General features: G+C 46.0%; 2 protein-coding genes and 1 long non-coding RNA gene across 6 annotated transcripts in view; 1 reads left to right on the forward strand and 2 right to left on the reverse strand.

Annotated features, from left to right (window-relative positions):
* Nucleotides 1-20,006, forward strand: part of LOC128316004 (uncharacterized) — an 85,907-nt gene that overhangs the window by 49,688 nt on the left and 16,213 nt on the right. The window lies entirely within an intron of this gene.
* On the reverse strand, nucleotides 787-3,695 carry LOC106987851 (cathepsin G). The gene is made up of 5 exons (XM_015086164.3): nucleotides 3,368-3,695; nucleotides 2,451-2,598; nucleotides 1,875-2,010; nucleotides 1,447-1,701; nucleotides 787-1,047 (listed from the first exon to the last, which is right to left on the reverse strand). The coding sequence occupies exons 1-5, from the start codon at nucleotides 3,420-3,422 to the stop codon at nucleotides 874-876; spliced, it is 768 nt and encodes a 255-aa protein (XP_014941650.1). The 5' UTR covers nucleotides 3,423-3,695; the 3' UTR covers nucleotides 787-873.
* On the reverse strand, nucleotides 15,879-19,191 carry LOC106987872 (granzyme H). 4 transcript variants are annotated; one of them, XM_015086209.3, is made up of 5 exons: nucleotides 18,916-19,187; nucleotides 17,683-17,869; nucleotides 17,042-17,177; nucleotides 16,580-16,837; nucleotides 15,879-16,151 (listed from the first exon to the last, which is right to left on the reverse strand). In XM_015086209.3, the coding sequence occupies exons 1-5, from the start codon at nucleotides 18,968-18,970 to the stop codon at nucleotides 15,996-15,998; spliced, it is 792 nt and encodes a 263-aa protein (XP_014941695.1). In that variant the 5' UTR covers nucleotides 18,971-19,187; the 3' UTR covers nucleotides 15,879-15,995. The 4 variants fall into 4 exon arrangements, with proteins under 4 accessions (XP_014941695.1, XP_014941696.1, XP_026921305.1 ...); XM_015086210.3 differs by having other exon boundaries at nucleotides 17,683-17,830; nucleotides 18,916-19,184; XM_027065504.2 differs by having other exon boundaries at nucleotides 17,683-17,843; nucleotides 18,916-19,184.

The raw sequence follows: 20,006 nt of genomic DNA on the forward strand, positions 1-20,006 counted from the left end.
CTCTCTCTCGAAATAAACATTAAGAAAAGAAAGAGATTTAAAAAAAAAAAAAGATGAGAACAGTGGTATGTAATTCAGTGGGGTTTGGTTGTAGCCTAAGGGTTTAAGAGAAGAATGTTGGCTGTCCATAGGCCCTTGGATTGCTTCCACTTCTTGGCCATCGTGAATAACGGTGCTGTGAACGTGAGTGTTTGGTCGCTATTTTTAAGCAAGCAAATCTTTATTTTTTTCTTCCTTCAAGTACTTGTATGGTTTCATTTTTTTGCTTTTAGATATTTGATTCATTTGAGGTTTATTGTGGCTTACAGTGCAAGGAGTAGGTCCAGTTTTATCTTTTTTCCCCCAAATGACTACTATCTCGTTGTTCCAATACCATCTATTGAAAATTCATTGTTTCTCAGTGATTTGAGATGCCACCTTTATCATGAATTAAATCAAGCTTTGTATTGAATTTCAATTCTGTCCCTTTTGTCTCCCTGCCCTACACATAGCACTGGCATACAGTTTTAGAGTCTACTTTAATACCTAGTAGGGGAATCTCTGGTATGGTGAAGAGTAGAGAGCTTTGCCCTGAGAAAAGATATGTCTTTCCACCCTTCTCCCAGGTGGTGGGGGGAGGAGAAATGAGGGAATGGATGGCCGGGAGGAAGGAAGTAGCTCATCCTGATCTCCAGAGTGGTGTGGGAGGGGTTAATTTGTCCTGGGGAAGAACCCCATTTTCCTGGAGGAGCCCAGACTCTGTCCTGGCATGTGCTTGTTGTGTACCGAATGATGTTTAATGAACCCATGAAAAGTCAGTTAATTCCACTCTAGACATGGACATTTATTAAGGTTCTGGCCACCCCCTCTGGAGCCGCCCCAGAGCAGAATCAGTCACAGAGGCGTCCAGGTCTGGTTCTGCTGCTTGAAGCGTTCCATTGTTCTGGTTATCCAGTTCACGAAGCTGGACACCCTGGTGAAGACTGCGGGAGGAATCCCCCTCCTGTCTCCATAGGAGACAATCCCCTCGGCCACATTGTTACATATCAGGGGGCCTCCGGAGTCCCCCTGTGGACAAGGAGAGGAAAAGACCTTAAACCAGGCCTCTGGGCTCCTGCTGCCCTAAGGCCTGGCTCTCAGAGAAAGCAGGGGCGAGTGGGGGGAGGATGGAAGGGCGGTGGAAGTATGGAAGTCAGCCTTCCGGTCTTTCCATGGTTGGGCTTCAGGCCTGGCTAGAGTTACTGTCTCTAGCTCAACCCAAGTCAAGGTGCCTTTGCCTTCTCCAGGAAAACACTGCACACGTATATGTTGTGTGCCCAGTGCTCCTCCCGTTACCCTAGAGACCAGATTGATGGGAAAAGACCCTACCTCCCTCTACTCTGACCCCTCCAGACTGACGCCGTGGGGAATAGCCTGTTTCGACTGGCCAGCCTGTCAGGCAGTATTGGCAGATGCCCATGGCCTTACCAGGAAGGCGGACTTCCTCGAACTTGGGTTTCCCACACAAATTTGTGTTTGGCCGGTGTAGAAACTGAAGCGATCGCGGCACCTGCTATCCCTCTGCACGGTTAGCTGCACCTCATGGAGTCTGTCTGTACTCCTGCTCAGGCTCACCAGGCCCCAGCCTGCCACGGTGCACACGGCCCCAGGTCTCAGTCTGGCCTGTGCCTGAGGCAGAGACACTGTCCTCACAGCTTCACTCTGTTGGATTCTGTTTTCCAGCTGGCAGGAGAAGGGGAGGGGGCACTCAGGGGCGGTGTGTGCAGCACACCGTCCCCACCCTGCGGCTCTGCCCCTGCAGAGCCTCCCTCCTCGGCCTCCCAGGATGGCCAGGCCCCCCTGCACTGGGAGTGGACTGGCTCAGCAGGAGAACTGGAGGGTCGGGTGGGCCGTACCTGCAGTAACATGATGTCATTCACGTTGCTCTGTTGATTGTATTCAGGGTGGCGGATGGCTCTGAGCACAGACCTGTGCTGCTGGGTTCTTTCCTCCCTCCTGATGTTGTGGGCCCCCAGGATGACGGTGATAGGACTGCAAAGGAGAGGTGGCCTAGGGGTAGGCGTGAGCCTCAGGAGCTCAGCCCGCAGGCTCTGCAGGCCAGGTGGATGGCCCAGGGTGGCAAGACTGCAGCCGAGGGCACTGAGGGGACAGGAGGGTTTCAGGGGCCGAGTCCTCTGTGCTTCTCCTCAGCCCTGAGCTGAGGGTGGTGGGGGACGCAGTGACTGAGCCTTGCTTCCCCTGGAATAAGTTGAGAAATAGCTTGAACTCCTATTTTGAGCCCTACTGTGTGCTTTCATCTCCTCCTCCTACTCTTTTTGATCATGTCCTCCTTTTCTCTTCATTCACCCTGGCCCGTTCTCCACCCCCAAATCCCACTCATCTCTTTTTCCCCTTCGTTGCTGGAAGCTTGCTTTCACATGGCTGGTCAGGGGCTCTCCTGGGTCTGCGGTACTGGCACACGAGCTGCTCACCTTCCCCAGCAGTGAGCTGCTGTCAGCACAAAGTCTTCTCTCACCAGGAAACCCCCGCAGGTGCTGTACCCCACTGGAGTCTGGATTATAAGAAAAGCCATGTAGGGGCGGGAATGAGGCCTGGCCTCTTGGCCTCCGATGATCTCCCCTGGAAGGAAGCATTGCGCACTTATCTCTGTGCTTGCTGACCCCGTGGTGTGGGCATCAGGGTGGTGGCTCCAGAAAGGCTGGCAGGTGAGGAGGCGGGAGACATGAGGGAGTGGAGGAGTTGCGGGTGAGAATTGGGTTTGCAGGGCACCACACATTGGGGGAGGACTCCCGGGTTTGGCAGGAACCACTGCTGGCTCCCCATCCCAGACCTGAGCTCCCTCCCAGCTCCCCGGAGGATAGCTCTGGTTCCAGGCAGGGTCAGATTCAGGCTCCCACCATGAGGAGAGGTGGTCTGCTGCTGGGTGGCAAATCTGGAGCCCTCTGGGGTGGCCTCTTCCGAAGTTCCCTGGTACTTTCTTCCTCAGGGAGCTTCCCAGGTCCCTCTGAGGCCTCCTCAAGGTCAGTGCATGAGCAGCAGGGGACTGGTTTTTCAGATTCTAGACGTGAGCTGATGGTATTGTTATTGCTGCATCCTTATTTCCTAGGCTCGGACACACGGACTGCAGAATGAATCTAGAGAGCACATGTATATCACGTGTCCTTTGTGCTGGCAGCAAGTCCAAGGGTTTCATGTACACCAACTAACCTAACTCTCATTGAACTCTAGGAGGTACACACTGGTATTCGTCCTAGTTTATAGATGAGGAATCTGAGGAACTGTGAATTCAAATAACTTGCCCAATGGTACAGAGTTAGGAAGGGTCTAGGCAGTCTGGCTCCAGGGTCTGTGAGAGGGGTCGGGCCTGAGGTTGGGGGTGGTCACTTACCTGCCCCAGCCCCGGGGGGTAGGAGAAAGGCCATCAGGAACAGGAGCAGCTGCATCTTCTTGGGAAGACTGCCCCAGTCAGATGCCGCTGCCGCTCTCACTTGCCAGACTTGTACCCCCCAAGAGAGGAAGGAAGTCTGGGGGTGGGGGCTCAAGAACAGTCCCGTACTCCTGCTGGTGTGACAGGTTTCGTCACCTGTGGCTGCCCAGGAAGCTTGCCCACCAACTGCCGGTGATGTGGGGGGAAGAGAATAGTCCAAGCCAACGCTGTCCTGCACAGCTGCTGAGTCAGTGCTGGCAGCAGAAATGGGCACCTGGGGTGACAGGGAAGGGGGCTTGGGGCCCTGTGTCCCAGAACCCTAAACCCACCAAATTCAGTAATATCCCAACAAGGCAGGAAAACTGGTAGCTGCCTATCTCCTCTGTTTCCTGCCTTTCCAGGATGAGAGCCTCAGTCCTTTGGCACTTGAGTTCTTTAAATGAATGCACATTTCCTAGATTGCTTATTTATTTATTTTAATTTTTTTTAGGGAGAAAGCGCATGAGAGTGGGAGAGAGGAGCAGAGAGAGGGGCTGTGTGTGGAGCCTGACGTGGGGCTAGATCCCATGACCCTGGGATCATGACCTGAGCCAAAATCAAGAGTTGGATGCTCAGCCAACTGAGCCATCTAGGCACCCTCTAGATTTCTTCTTTAAGTCGTACTTAGTAAGGTGGGGCCATGGGTGAATGAAAGATGGGTGTGGTGTGGTGGGGGATGTGGTGAGGACACTAGGAATAAGTCAGAAGAGGAGGCCAAAGAGTGAAGAGGAAGCCTGCCTATCTTTACCCTTTGGTCCCTGGACCCCCTGCTGGCACCCTTGCTACTCCTACTTCTTTCTAGAGGTTGTGGAGGCAGATCAAATAACTCCCTCTCTTGAGTGGGTAGAGTGCACTACCAGGGAAGGAAAAGGGCAGAACAAGGCTCTGCCACTGATAATTACTTTCTCAGGGCACTTGAGCCCCAACAAACTCTCCGTGAAAATTATCACACAGTTGAGAATTTCTGTTTTCCTGCTTCCTACTTAAGGTGAGGACCTTTTTGTCCCAGAATGCTCCCTGCACACAGAAAAGACCTAGAGACTTAGTTTTGTTGAGAGCTGTCAGACCCTGGCTGAAAAACAGCGAAGATCCTTTTCATCCATGATATGAGTCCAATGAACTTAATCCCCGTTCTTTGCCCCCAGGGGCTTCTAACAAGGGAACACATGCTTGCTGTGCTCCCTGTAACACATAAAGCACCACCTACAATACATAAAGAACATGCAGTCCACGTTGAGAAGAAGGCAGTGCAGAGTAACACAGACACACTTAAAAATACTTAGAAGATTCTGTAGGTGCACAGAAAAACATTGTAATATAGCATAATTTTTGCAAAAATGTCAGAATTAAAAACTAATACAATTCTCTCAAACTTTTATGGATATGATGGCCCCATTTGAACGTCTTATGAAAATTAAGAATCCTCTCCTTATATACAAATATGCATGATTTTCACAACTGCAAAGAACTTCATCCTTCTCTGATACATGCTTAATGATGGCAATCTTGTGAAATTTCTTTCTGCATCTAGAAAGAACTGTGTAGAGAAAAGAGAAACTATTATAAGGGCTTTATTAGTGCCTTAGCTTTTGGGACAATTTTAATTTATTGCTACTTAAATGTTTTCAACACTTTAAAAGCATTAGTCTATGGGAATGCAAGCTGGTGCATCCACTCTGGAAAACAGTATGGAGGTTCCTCAAAAAACTAAAAATAGTTTTTTTTTTATGACTATGACTCAGTTTTTTATGACCCAGCAATTGCACTACTGGGCATTTATCCAGGGGATACAGGTGTGCTGTTTCGAAGGGACACATGCGCCCCCATGTTTATAGCAGCACTATCAACAATAGCCAAAGTATGCAAAGAGCTCAACTGTCCACCAATGGATGAATGGATAAAGAAGATGTGGTATATATATGCAATGGAGTATTACTCAGCAATCAAAAAGAATGAAATCTTGCCATTTGCAACTACGTGGATGGAACTGGAGGGTATTATGCTAAGTGAAATCAGTCAGAGAAAGACAAAAATCATATGATTTCACTCATATGAGGACTTTAAGAGACAAAACAGATGGACATAAGGGAAGGGAAACAAAAATAATATAAAAACAGGGAGGGGGACAAAACATAAGAGACTCTTAAATATGGAGAACAAACAGAGGGTTACTGGAGGGCTTGTGGGAGGGAGGGATGGGCTAAATGGGTAAAGGGCATTAAGGAATCTACTCCTGAAATCATTGCTTCGCTATATGCTAACTAATTTGGATGTAAATTTTATTTATTTTTTAGAAAATTTTTTAACGTTTATTTATTTCTGAGACAGGGAGAGACAGAGCATGAACAGGGGAGGGTCAGAGAGAGGGAGACACAGAATATGAAGCAGGCTCCAGGCTCTGAGCTGTCAGCACAGAGCCCGACGCGGGGCTAGAACTCACGGACCGCAAGATCATGACCTGAGCTGAAGTCGGCCGCCCAACCGACTGAGCCACCCAGGCGCCCCTGGATGTAAATTTTAAAAAATAAAAAAATAAAGTTAAAAACAAACAAACAAACAAACATTAGTCTAACTCTTTTAAAAAGGGGAAAAGGATAAAGACCAGCCTGAGGGAAAAAGGGGAGTAAAATGTATGCTCCCAACGATCTACATAGAAATGTGGACAGAAGAGTTCATGAACAGCGACCTAGGATTTCATGCCAACCTTCCCACGAGAAACAACCCCAAGCAAACCTGTTCAAAATATCCCAAACCTTATAAGCCTCAAAGAACTGCCAATGCAGGAGTGTTTATCACGCTAAAAAGGAAGGAATAATGGGCGTTAGGTGGCTACTATTGTTCTGAGGGAATTTACTGAACCTACAAAATTCAAAGCTCTGCTTTGATTGCCACATAAGGTGAAGGGTGTAGAAATCAAAGACCAAAACCCACACAACCAGGTCCAACCAGAGACACTCCTCACAATGAGCTGGGGCATTAAAAGTCTATACTCTCAAAGTAACAAAGAAGAGGTAATGAGCTCATCCTTGCAAGTGATTTAATGAAAGATTGGAATTACTTGGACCTTTCATGGAATCTCAGACCTTGAACTTGCATTGATGTGGTTATGGACTGTGTCCCAAAGTGCCTGATGGAATCAAATGCAAATCTAGAGGAAATTCACTTAATTCCAGGGTTTGATTTATACCTAAAAATTATTTTTCAAGTAGAATGACAAGCATATAGTCAAGTATAAACAAGAGGATAAGCAAAGAGATAAGACAACAGAAGTAGGAAATGATAGACAATAAGAACAGAGAACAAATTTAATTATTGGGATAAGTGTATTAGAATAATAAAATATAGATAATAAGACAATTATGCCGAAATAAAAACAAGCTTTAAAAAAGCTGCAGGGAACATGAACCTTAAAAAAAGTGACATAACATTTGAAAAAGTGAAAAATGTAATAACCAAAATTAAAGTCACAGTGAAAAATGTAATAACCAAAATTAAAGTCACGGTGGAAAAACTTAATAACAGATTAGACAAAGCTAAAGAGAATTACTAACCTGAAATGGCTCAGAAAAAAGTGTTAAGAATGGAACATAGACAGACCTAAAGATAAAAATATAGAAAATAATAGAATTAGACGATTGTACATATATTTACTTGGAATTCTAGAGGAAGAAGAAAAAACAAGAGGTCATATAAAATAGAATAGTGGCTGAGATTTTTAAAAAGTTGATGAAAAGTATCCAACTAGAGGTTAAAAAAAAACTTCAAGCAGAATAATACAAAGAAATTGATACCTAGAAATCATTGTCTTAAAGAAATGGCAGAAATCTTTAAAAAAATTTTTTTTTATTAATTTATTAAGTCAGCTCCATGCCCAATGTGGGGCTTGAACTCTCAACCCTGAGATCAAGTGTTGCATACTCCATTGACTGAGCCAGCCAGGCGCCCCAAGAAATGGCAGAAATCTTAAGAACAATCAGAGAAAGAAAGATTACTTTCAAATTAATACTGGATTTGAGGCTGACTCCTTAGCAGCAGCAATGAGTGAATACTCTCCAGGAAGAAACAACTTCATAGTCATTTGGGAAGATTTTAAAAACACATCCTTTCTTAAAAAAAATTTTTTTTTAAGGTTTTATTTTACTTTTGAGAGAGAGAGAGAGAGAGAGAGCGAACAGGGGAGGGGCAGAGAGAGAGGGAGACAGAATCTAAAGCAGTCTCCAGGCTCTGAGCTGTCTGCACAGAGCCCAATGTGGGGCTTGAACTCACAAACCATGAGATCATGACCTGAGCTGAAGTCGGAGGCTTAACCGACTGAGCCACCCAGGTGCCCCTAAAAACCAAAACTTTTAGAAGATAAGATAGAAGAATTAATTTTTTTACAAACTTAAGGTAGGGAAAAAAAACTTGAAATAGGACATAAAAAGCCCTAATATAAATTATAATTACAAAGGAAAAAAATAGATAAATTGATCTATATAAAAATTTCAGAAATTCTGACCACTAAAGCCACTATTAGCATAGTGAAAAGTAAAGCTACAGAATGGAAGAAGATATTATCAATAACTGAGAAAGGGTTTGTATTTGGGAGATACATGTGTGCATATTTGTATATAAAAGTCATATTTATATATAAGCCATTGGAAAACCATTATGTAATTTTGAAAATCTACATGAAATTGACAAATCCTCAGAAAGTTTAACTTAATGAAACATATTCAAGAAATTTGCATTTTCTTATAAACACTAAATAAATCGTTCAGTTGTCAAAAATATTCCATTAAGGGCAGCTATAGACTCATATGGCTTCACTGGAAATCTCTACAAAATATTCAAAGAATACTACACAATTTCTTCTAGAGAGTAGATGGCACCTATCTCCTTTATGAGACTAGCAAAATGTTGAGGCCAAGTCCAATGAAGACAATATGGGAAAGAAACATTACAGGCCGTATCAGTTCAGAATATTGATGCAAACCAAATCAACCAATTAGTAAAAAGATACCATGACCTTCCTAGGAATGGGGAGGGATTTCATTCAAAACTCAGTTGCTGAAACACGTCACATTGATTGATGGAACAAGAAACATATGAATCTTCACTTGAAGCAAACCAAGGAAAACATTTGCCAAAATTCACCCTCATTATTAAAAAAAAATTTTGGTAATCTATGAATAGAAATGATGGCTTTAATCCGGTAAAAATTATCCACAAAAATCTCACAGCAGTCCTTATACTTAAGGGTGAAATGTTGAATTCTTTTTGTTCAAGAGCAAAACAATACAAGGACACCTGAGTACCCATAATTATCATTTCTCTTCAACATCAGACTGGAGATTTTAGTGAGTGCAGTTAGGCAGGAAATAGAAGTGAAAGTTATGGGGAACAGGAAAGAAGGAAACAAAACTGTCATTGTTTGATGATATGATAGTGTACATAGAGAATGCCAAAGAATGGACAGATAGATTACCATAATTAATAAGATAGTTTAACAGATTTGTTAGACACAAAATCAATTTAAAAATTAATCACATTTCTGGGGTGCCTCGGTGGCTCAGTTGGTTAAGTGTCTGACTCTTGATTTCCACTCAGGTCATGGTCTCACAGTTTGTGAATTCGAGCCCTGCATCTGGCTCTTGCTCTGTCTGCCTACCTCTCTCTGCCTCTCCCTCACTCTCTCTCTCAAAATAAATAAATAAATGTTAAAAATTAATCACATTTCAATATAGATAGCAATACTGTTAGGAAATGAAATTTTGGAAAAGGTAATATTTAAATGGCATGAAAATGATCAAATAACTAAACACAAATCTAAAACAAGATGTGCAAGATGTCTTTGGTGAAAATTATAACATTGCATTAAGAGACACTTGACAAAACCCAAACACAGAGAGATTCTATGTTTGTGGATTGGAAGACTAAATTAAAAAAAAAATTTTTTTTTTAACGTTTATTTATTTTTGGGACAGAGAGAGACAGAGCATGAACGGGGGAGGGGCAGAGAGAGAGGGAGACACAGAATTGGAAGCAGGCTCCAGGCTCTGAGCCATCGGCCCAGAGCCTGACGCGGGGCTCGAACTCACGGACCGCGAGATCGTGACCTGAGCCGAAGTCGGACGCTTAACCGACTGAGCCACCCAGGCGCCCCTAGAAGACTACATTTTATAAAAATATCAATTCTCTAAAAGTGATCTGTAGATTCATTGTACTCAAGAAGTATTTCATACAGCTTAATCAGTTCTAAACATGTGTGGAAAAACAAATGGCTAATAGCCAAGACGCTCTTGAAGAATAAGATGGGAGGTCATGCTTTTAGCAAATAAAGCCATAGTAAGGAAGATGGTGTGGTAGCGATATGGGCACAGGAACATAGACTGATGGTCTGGGAATAGAGATCCCATACACATTTGGGCACTGACATACACATATGGACACATGTGATATATGGACACTTGATTTATAATGGAGTTTGAATGGCAAAGCAGTGGGGAAAAGACTATTTTCTTGTTTCTCCCTGATAAACACAGCCAGGACAATAGATGTCTTTATGGTGTCCCATAGACACCCCCCAAAATAAAACATGACCTTTATCACATACCATATCCAAAAATCCATTTTCAGTGGATTATGGATCCGAGCATAAATAAAGATTTGAAAATATAACAATATCTTCACAATAGGTAAAAATTTTAAATCATATGCATAAAAACACTAATCATAAAGAAAAGGATTGATGAACTGATACATTAAAATCAAGAGGAAACAAAGACAATAGGTAGAGGGGGCAAAGATGCTTATAACACACATAGCACTTACATTCCAATTATGTAAAGAACTTCTATAAATCAATAAGAAAAAGACAATTCAATAGAATAATGGGCAAAAGACTTGAACAGCTTCATCTCGAAAAAGAAAACATCCAAGTGGCCAACACACGTATGAAAAGATGTTACTCTCAGTAGATACCAGAGAACCAACCAGTTTAAATCACAGGGAGATACCGGTTACAGTCATCAGGTTGGCTCTTTTCCTAAGTATATATTCTAGAGAAGCATATGAACATTTCCACCAGATACATGTCCAAGAAGGTCATAGCAGCGTTATTCATGAAAGCCCCAGACTGGAAGCAGCAGTAAGACTCATCAACAGCAGCACAAACATCAAATCGTGGTATAGTTATATAATGGAATATTGCATATCAATGAAAATAACTAATACCACATGCAGTCCCACAAATAAATCTTACAGACGTAATGTTGAGAGAAAAGTCCCTGAAGGATTACATTCACTGTGAAAATGAAACTATTTTGGATAGAAATGCGTCCATAGGGGGTAAGGGCATGATGCAAAGCAGGGAGGTGGTTATCACAAAAGTCACAACAGTAAGTTAATTCTGGGGTTGGAGGGCAGAGAGGGTATTTTTAGCAGGAAGAGACACATGGGGGCTTTCTGAAATTTGGCCAGCATTCTTAAGTGTATACATATTTCATGTGTGTATATTTTGCAATAAAAAAATTTCTTTTTTTATTAAAAAAATTTTTTTAACATTTATTTATTTTTGAGAGAGACAGAGACAGAATGCGAGTGGGTTATGGGCAGAGAGAGAGGGAGACACAGAATCCGAAGCAGGCTCCAGGCTCTGAGCTGTCAGCACAGAGCCCGACGCGGGGCTCGAACTCACCAGCTGTGAGATCATGACCTGAGCCGAAGTCGGATGCTCAACCGACTGAGCCACCCAGGCGCCCCTGCAATAAAAATTTCTTAAAAGTCGGTTTTCCAGTGGTTGGGGATTAGAGAGACCATTTGGACAGAGAATGGAATGTCAGAGAATAAATGGGGGCACATATTTTTTTTAATGTTTTGATTTTCCCTTTTAATAAAAATTGTGATATTTGAACAAACATGACTCTGGTACATTTCACAATATTCCTAGCTGGTTACATCTACATTTGACTGTTTTATTACATTTCCGTCAGTTACAATTTTTTTCTCCTCTGGGATATTGGGACATTAAAGTAGGATGTCTCCCGCCTCCTCCCTGGGCCCCATATACCGCCAAAATGCAAAGCTCTGGGCAGGCAGTTGCCTGCTGAGGCTGGGACACTTCCTCTCCCTCCCTTTGATGCTGCTCTGGTCAGAAACCAATCTGGTTGCCCTTGGCATTGTAGGACACCAGTGTACTACTGAGAAGTTCCGGACATTCTTAGGGCTGCCCTAATATCACAGTTAGAAGGACAGACTAGAAGCTCCTTGGGAAGTTTCTACTGATGAGCTGGTGATTGTTTTATGGAGTGCCAGCCCTGGGAGAAGTCTGTTTCTTCACTATTGTCTTCCCACCACACATGTCTGCTGGGAGTGAGGCACTTTCTTGCAAAGAACTGGCCCTTGTTTTGGTCTAGTAGGAAAGAGCAGGTGACAAAGGAAAGTCAATGGGACCTGCATACAATCTCCCCATCAGCGTAGTTTGAGGGAAAGAAGGACCCAGAAACCCTGGATGTGGCAGAGGAAGACTTGAAAAGAGGCTCAAGGACCTCAGTGTCTCCTGGAAGAAAAGCACACTAGTGAGATGGAGTGACTGGCCCTGGGGCCTTGGGGAAATGTGAGAAAGAGGTGGAGGTGGACATATACCTTGAGACTCTCTTCCCAATTGCTCAGGCCATCCAACTATTCAACAATAGGAGCTCAGTAAGATTACTTCTGATATATTCATGGAATGAAATACTATCTGGCCATTAAATAGCATGTTTTGAAAGACTGCTTAGTGGCATGGAGCACTTTGCATCACCTAATAGTAAGTGGAAAAAGTAGAATATGATGTGGTGTATGCAATTTGATACTAATTCTGTTTAAAAAGAGCAACAGCCAGAATAATCATTTTATGACTCTTTTTTTTTCACCTTTATATTATCCATTTTTTTTCTGTCATTAGTGTGTATTAGTTTTATAGGCAGAACAAAATTTAGGGCCCATGATCCTTATAAACAGCAAACACTATAACGAATTGTGGTAGAGGCGAGCTAGCAGTTTAGCAAAACAATTTCCTTTTCTTGCAGAGGACCTGGGTGAACCCAGTCATCCAGCCTCACTTGAGGTGAGGTGTGACTGTGTGATTACTGTAGCAAATGGGGTGTGAATGGAGATGGTGTTGTACCTTTCAGACCAGCCTATAACGAACCTCTACCTGGGTTCCACTTGGATGAACAAGAGGGACTTGGAAGACATCCTTAGGAACTTGAGCCTGGTTTCCTTAATCATGGGCACACACGTAACTTTTGTCCCAGCTGGGATACTTGAGAGTAAAAAGGGGCATTACTCAGCAGGAACACTCATTTTGGACTGTGGATGAGTGAGAAACAGGTTTCCATTGTGTGAGTCACTGAAATGCTAAAGTTTATCTGGTAGAGTAGTTAGGGTTGTCTTAACTAACACATGTATCAACTTTTTTTTTTTTAATAACTTGCCTATTAATGTTTTTGGCTTAGTTTTCTTTCTTTTGTTTCCTTAGCCTAGTTTTCTAGAGCGGTGGACAATGTAGATGTCAATGGCTGCATAATACATAATATAAATGTGCCATATTTTACCATTTCTCCATTTTGGACATTAATAGTAATTCCAATCTGAGGTCCATTATTAAATAATGGTGTGATTAATGAGCACCTTTTGAATAACTTTCCTACACACGTGCATGCACACACACACACACACACACTTTAAACCTTATATAGGATTAAGTTCTAGAAATAAAAATCACAAAAGCAAGAGAGAGAAATAGGTGTGAACTGACTTCAAAATTTTAAGGGAACGTCAACAGCAGCCCAGTCTTCATGATGCTACCGTCATTGTAAGGCAATAGTTTTTCTTCCTAATGTATGTCATACTGTGTCAAGTGCTTCTATCAGGTGTAAGGGAAAAACTGACCCATCAGGCTCTGTCTTTCAAGGTCACACACCTCTGCCCCTGGTGGTGGATGTCCTTGGTTACTCTGCCCTTGGCTCAACCTTGCATCCTGGGGCTCCATGGAGCTCTTCATGGCTGACTTTCTGAGGTCTCTACATTTCTTAGGTGTGATGGCTTCTCCTCAGAGTGTTGTTTTTTACTGCTGTGCCCAGAGCTGTCCCCTGGTCATCACCTTCTACTGTTCTCTTGCTCACCTCCATACATGCATTCAGCTTTAATCTCAACTGTGCTATTGCTTTGTGCTGTGAGCTCCAGGGAAGACTTGGCAAATGGACATAGGGACAGTCTTGTGTGAAACATTGGCTTTTATTTGCTTTTCACTTTTTTTTCAGTGTACTGGATTTTGTTTTTCACATCTATGTGGTTTGTTTCCTTTTTAGTGAAGTTCTTTCTCTCTCTCTCTCTCTTTTTTTGAGAGAAAGAGAGAGAGGGAGAGAGAGAATCTTTTTTTAATTTTTATTAAAAAATTTTTTTTAACGTCTATTTATTTTTGAGACAGAGAGAGACAGAGCGTGAGTGGGGGAGGGTCAGAGAGAGAGGGAGACACAGAATCCGAAACAGGCTCCAGGCTCTGAGCAGTCAGCACAGAGCCCAACGCAGGGCTTGAACTCACGGACCGCGAGATCATGACCTGAGCTGAAGTCGGACGCTTAACTGACTGAGCCACCCAGGCACCCCGAGAGAGAGAGAATCTTAAGCAGGCTCCATGCCCAGTGCTGAACCCAACCCAGGGCCTGATCTCACCACCGAGATATCATGACTTGAGCCCAAATCAAGAGTTGGACACTTAACTGACTGAGCCACCCAGGTGCCCCAGTTCTTTCTCCTTTTGATATGGGTCCTACTTGATTCAGTGTTTGTCTAGTTGTTCAGCTATCGTGAATTTGTTCTGTCACATTCAACTCACTAGTTGTGGTGTTTGAAGGATATGGGACCCTAAAATAAGGTTATCTGGTCACAATGAACTATCTTCCACCTGAAATGTGGCATTTCATGGGTCTGTGGACTAAAGTTCATGTCTTCTACGTGTGAATTAAAAATAAGCCTGCCTCTTCTCCCTCTCTCCCTCCCTCACTTCTGGGCATGGCCTCTATCGTGCATAGATTACAAACCTGAGGACCTGTGAGTCTCCCACTTTCTTCCAACTTCACATTGCCCTTCTGGAACCAAACAAAGTCATGCCTGTGAAACTGTGATGTGCGATACAGATAAAGTTTAGGGATGTCAATTATTTTCAAGACAAGTTTTCTTGGGGCACCTAGGTGGCTCAGTCGGTTGAATGTCAGGCTTCGGCTCAGGTCATGATCTCATGGTTCATGAGTTCAAGCCCCATATCGGGCTCTGGGCTGATGGCACAGAGCCTGCTATGGATCCTCTGTCCCCCTATCTCTGCTCCTCGCCAGCTCATCTCTGTCTCTCAAAAGTAAAATAAACATTAAAAAAAAAAAAAAAGAAAGAGAGAGAGAGACAAGCTTTCTTGTGGATTCTAAAAACAGATCCATTTATGCCAAACTGAACTGCTTGGTGGAAGGAGAGAAACCAGGAGAATTTAGGAGAAATGTCTCATCACTGTATGTTTCCCAATGGCAAGAACAGAGCCCCTTATATGCTTGGCACAAAGAGATCAAATTTGATCTGGTGGATGGCAATGTGGTACTTTACGGTCCAGCAGCCTGGAGCCGTCTGCCTCACAAAGCTGCCATCACCCAGGGTACCAGCAGGGGGAGTCTGGGTCCTGAGACTAGGCCAGGCTTAAAGGGGCTGAACTACTGAGTGAGTGACTCCATAGGCTATAGTAGCTAAGCTCCTGGGGGATGCTGGTTTGGACTGAGGGACTCAGCAGGTCCTACTCCTTGGGAGGTGGGTACTGGCTCCTCTGACAGGCATTGGGTGGGTTGGCAGCTCCAGGTGTGGCAGGATGGAAAACAGAGGCTGTTGTGGGATGGTCAGCCAGGGAGGAAGTTTAACTGAATTTAGTCCTGGGCCCTGGGCAGTGCAGAAAAGTGAAACCTGGGTGGGGCTGGGGCTGCATCTCAGCCTCCTAAGCTGCAGAAAGTCTTGGCTGTAGGAGAAACCTGCCCCCATTGCCCCAGAAAGACCCCCCCTGGAAACAGGAAATGGAATGCTTGTGGCATGGTCCCCTGGAGTTATTCCCTTTCCACTGACCAAATTGTGGGGTTGGTGATGGTGGTTGGCTTAGAGAAGTTATGGCATTTTTATGGCCCAGAAAAGATAATTTTTGGGGAGAGAGGATTGTCCTTTTATAACAGAGTTTAGGCTGAACCCTTGCAGAGGGCTAAGCCCCAAAGAGGTGTTATTGAGAAACTGATGAGAAACTATGCAGCAAAGGGTTTAGGGAGGACCAAGGGCTGGGGGAGAAAGGAGAAAGCAAAACCTGGAATTGACAGCAGAAAACTTCCTGGGGCAGTGTTGCTGCATATTGAAAGTGGTTCAGTGAATAAATAAGACCGCAGCCATACTCGGTCTAGAGATCTATTTATTATGACCCTGCAATGCCCACTCCCCATCCCCCAAGCCCCAAGGGGTTCTTGCCTCTGCCCCAGAAAAGGTGGCCAAGCACAGAGGACAGTTAGCCTCACGCCTGCTGAGAGAAGTGCTTCATTATTCTCTTTATCCAGGGCAGGAAGTGTGAGACCTTGTCGAAGACCCCTGGAGGTGTCCCATTCCCGTTTCCATAAGAGAAAGTCCCTTGGGCCACGTTGTTACACACGAGGGGTCCCCCAGAGTCCCCCTGTGGGCAGAGAGAGGAAGGACTGGGCTGGTGACCGCACTCCTGGTGGTCCTGCCCTCCCCACTGCCCTGGGGCTGGGGGTCTGTGTCAGGGGGCTGCATGGGAGATTGGGCCCTGGGCAGACCTTGTCCTCTCTCTCGGTCCCTGCACTCCATCCAGGCACTGACTGTTCTTTCCAGCACCACCCAGGCCAAACATTTCTCTCCAAACCTCAGGGAAACACAGGTGACAAGGCTGCTGTGAGGAGACTAAGCCTTCTTCCCCCAACAGGGGACCACTGGAAGGGGTGGGGAACTGAAGACTGGATTTGTAGACCCAGCTGCCCAGGCTCTCAGGCTGAGGCATGAAGGCACAGCCACTCCCATACCCCGGACATCCCTAGGTTCCTCAGCCCTGCGGCCTGTCTAGGTAGATGCTGGAAGCCTGACCTTGAAGCTGGTCTTCATCTTCTTCGGGTCTCCTACACAGATCTGGGTGGCCCCCATGTAATAGCCACGGAAGCGGGATCTGCACTCCCGATCCTCCTGCACGATCAGCTCTACCACCTGCAGAGTGGTTGCTAGAGTGCCCATGGCCATGCGTCCCCAGCCGGCCACACTGCACACCTGTCCCGGCCTCACCCGGTCCTTGCCTTTGGGCAGGCCCAGGGGCCTCACAGCTGCAGTCAGCTTGGCCTTTTTCACCAGCTGATGGAAAGAAGCAAGAGGGGCCAGCTCAGTCAGTGGTCTCTGGGCCCAGGTACTCTATGCGGCTGCCCTGTCTTCCTTCTCCCCTGAGCCACTGAGACTGGTCAGGTGGCCAGGCCAGGTATGAAGGAGGGGACAGGTCCCAGTGGGAGAGGAGACAATGTGGACCCAGAAGAGCGAGGGCAGTGGGGGAGGTCTCCTTACCTGCAGTAACATGATGTCGTTGGAGTAGTTCTTTGGATTATAGTCTGGGTGGGGGATGGCTCTTCTCACGGGGATGATCTGCTGGGTCTTCTCCTGCTTCTTGATGTTGTGGGCCCCCAGGGTGATGTTGATGGAGCTGTGCGGAGAGCAGAGTGGGCAAGGGGGTGTGGGGTCCCAGGACACAGCTCGGCCCAGGAACCAGGAAGGGCAGGTGACAACCGGGGTGGGCAGGACTGGAGCCGAGGGGCACATAGAGGTGACAGATGGCTCCTGGATTCTCTTTTTTTCAATGACACTGAGGGTAGGAGCTCTGGGAGCTCTCTTTTGCTCTCAAGTAATATCATGAAATTACTGTGAGTTTGCATTTTGGTGCTAGGGCATGCTTCCGTCCTCCACTGCTGCTTTATTTGCCTGGTGTGGTCCATCTCTTCTCCACTGTGCCACTTACTCTCACATCTGATCCACCGACTCCAAAGCTCCCCTGTCCTATGTGTCAGCTTTTCTCTGCCCCAGCCGCACTCTCAGCTGGCTCCTTTGATGAGCTCTCATAGGCTTGAGTGACCAGGAGCCTCGGATGGCCCCCTGGGCTGCAGCCCTGGGGGAGAAGGGCAGGGGTCCCCCTAGGGGTCTTTGTCCCTCACCTTCCCAAGCAGTGAGCAGCCGTCAGAACAAAGTCCTCGTTCACAAGGGCACCGCCGCACCTCTTCTTGCTGTTCCCGACGAGAAACTGAACAAATACCATGTAGGGCCGAGAGTGGGGCTTGGCCTCATGGCCCCCGATGATCTCCTCTGAAAGAAAAGGCTGGTGGATGGGGTGACTGGGGGCAGCTGTGGTCAGGAGGGAAAGAGTAAGAAGGCGGTGACTGATGGTCTTCTCAGGTTCTCCTTGTAGCCGGAGGACCTTTCCTGAACCTCATGCCTCAAAACCCCCCTGAGAAGGGACAGTGCTTGTTCTCCACATCCTATTTCAGACAAGTGTGTGGGGGAGGTAAGATCTACCTTCAAGATGGTAGAATCTCAGAGGATCGTGGACAGGACTCCCCTGATGCCTTCTTTCTCAGTGAGTCCCCCCGGGCCCGTCTGAGCCTCTGCTAACATCCTGATGGGTGCCATTTTCTAATAAGCTACCTATGGCCTTATGGAGTTGGATTCTCTAATATCCTCATGTTCCAGGGCCTCGCACATCCTAAGGTGTCAGTAGACGTTTTTAAGTTGCATGAATGAACACCTTTCAATTAGCATTTGGCTGAGGTTGGATGGAGAGATAGGGCTGGTGGGATTCAAGGCCGCAGGAATCAGGGAGGGCATCGGCAAAGACAGTGGAGCAGCCGAGGGCCTAGGAAGGCAGGGGTGGGTGGCACTGACAATGGGTTACACGGGCCTGGGACTGAGGTTGGGGTACAGTCATCTAGCTGCTGCTGAGATCACCCTCCGTGGGCAGGATGGAGCAGGTGGAGAGCACTGAGAAATTTAATTGGCTTTTAAAGCTGAGTCCAGGGACAACACCCTCTACTGCAGCTGGTTGGTCTGAGCTTACCTTTCCTGGGTTGGAGCGAGCAATTTCAATGCCTGTCTTTTGTGGTTTCATATCTCCTACCAAATGTCTTTCTACAAACAACCCACTTTCCAAGCCATAAGAGAGAGGCTAACCCCTACCAAACCTTCTAGGGAGTACCCTTCCTGCTGGCCATCCTTGTTGAGTGTGTCTGTCGAGCATCAGACCTGTCAGTCTTGGTTTGAGATAGGAGCTGGGGCTTAGAAAATTCCTGGGCTCAAAGGAGGACAATCCAGGGCCGCACTGGGCAGAAGGGTCAGGACTTACAGGGGGCTTTGTGGGATGGGCTCAGGCCTCTGGAATGGGGCTGGTCACTCACCTGTCCTGGCCTCAAGGGGCAGCAGAAGGGCCAGCAAAAGCAGAAGTGGTTGCATCTTCCCTGAAGTTCTGCCCAGGTCAGAGCAGCCTGTCTTTCTTCCTTCCAGAAGTGAAGCCCTGAGGGGAATGAAGGACAGGTGGCTCACTGACCGTCTAGGCCTCCTCGACTTGTGTTCCTGTAGGGCTGGGCGTCGTCATACAAAGTGGTTTTCTTGGGCTGGGTGACAACGGTACTGCCTCCACACTTGCACTCCCACTGCTGAGTCACGAGGTGAACGTGAGAAGAAATAACAAGAAAGTGATGGCTGGGACTGCAGCCCGCAGAAGGGCTGGTACCTCAGAAGCCACTCGGTGACTAAATCGAGACAAAAATGTCTTTATTTCTCGGCTCTTGACTCTTTTTCCATTCTGAGGAAACCGTGAATAATAACTGAGCTAGCTGGGTGCGGGGACATGAGAGGCATGGCTCCTGAGCTTGAGATGCTGATGGTCACCACGGGCAGACCAAGAATCTGCACTGAGTGTACCTTTCCCTTCAGTCTAAGCACACTCATCAATGGCAGACATTCAGCAAACCGCTTCTTTTCAGGCTGCCTTCACTTAGGTGGGGGTTTTATTTTATTTCTTTGTTATTGTTTGCTTAAATGTTAATTTCTTTTGAGAGGGAGAGAGAATGAGCGGAGGAGGGGCAGAGAGTGAGGGAGAGAGAGAGAGAGAGAGAGAGAGAGAGATCCAGGCAGGCTTTGGGCTGTCAGCAAGGATCAGGACTGTGAGATCCTGACCTGAGCCGAAATGAAGGGTCAGATGCTTAACCACCTGAGCCACCCAGGTACCCCTGAGGTGGGTGTTTTTAATTTTTTTTATGTTTATTTATTTTTGATGGAGAGAGACAGAGCCTGAGTGGGGAAGGGGCAGATAGAGAGGGAGACACATTATCCACAGCAGGCTGTCAGCACAGAGCCTGATGTGGGGCTCAAACTCATGAGCAATGATATCGTGACCTGAGCCCAAGTCACCCACTTAACTGACTGAGCCACCCAGGAGCCCCTAAGGTGGGTGTTTTTATATAAGAGACTTAGTGATGGTTGAAAA

This window comes from Acinonyx jubatus, chromosome B3 (assembly GCF_027475565.1).
Source record: "Acinonyx jubatus isolate Ajub_Pintada_27869175 chromosome B3, VMU_Ajub_asm_v1.0, whole genome shotgun sequence".
Classification (NCBI taxonomy): domain Eukaryota; kingdom Metazoa; phylum Chordata; class Mammalia; order Carnivora; family Felidae; genus Acinonyx; species Acinonyx jubatus.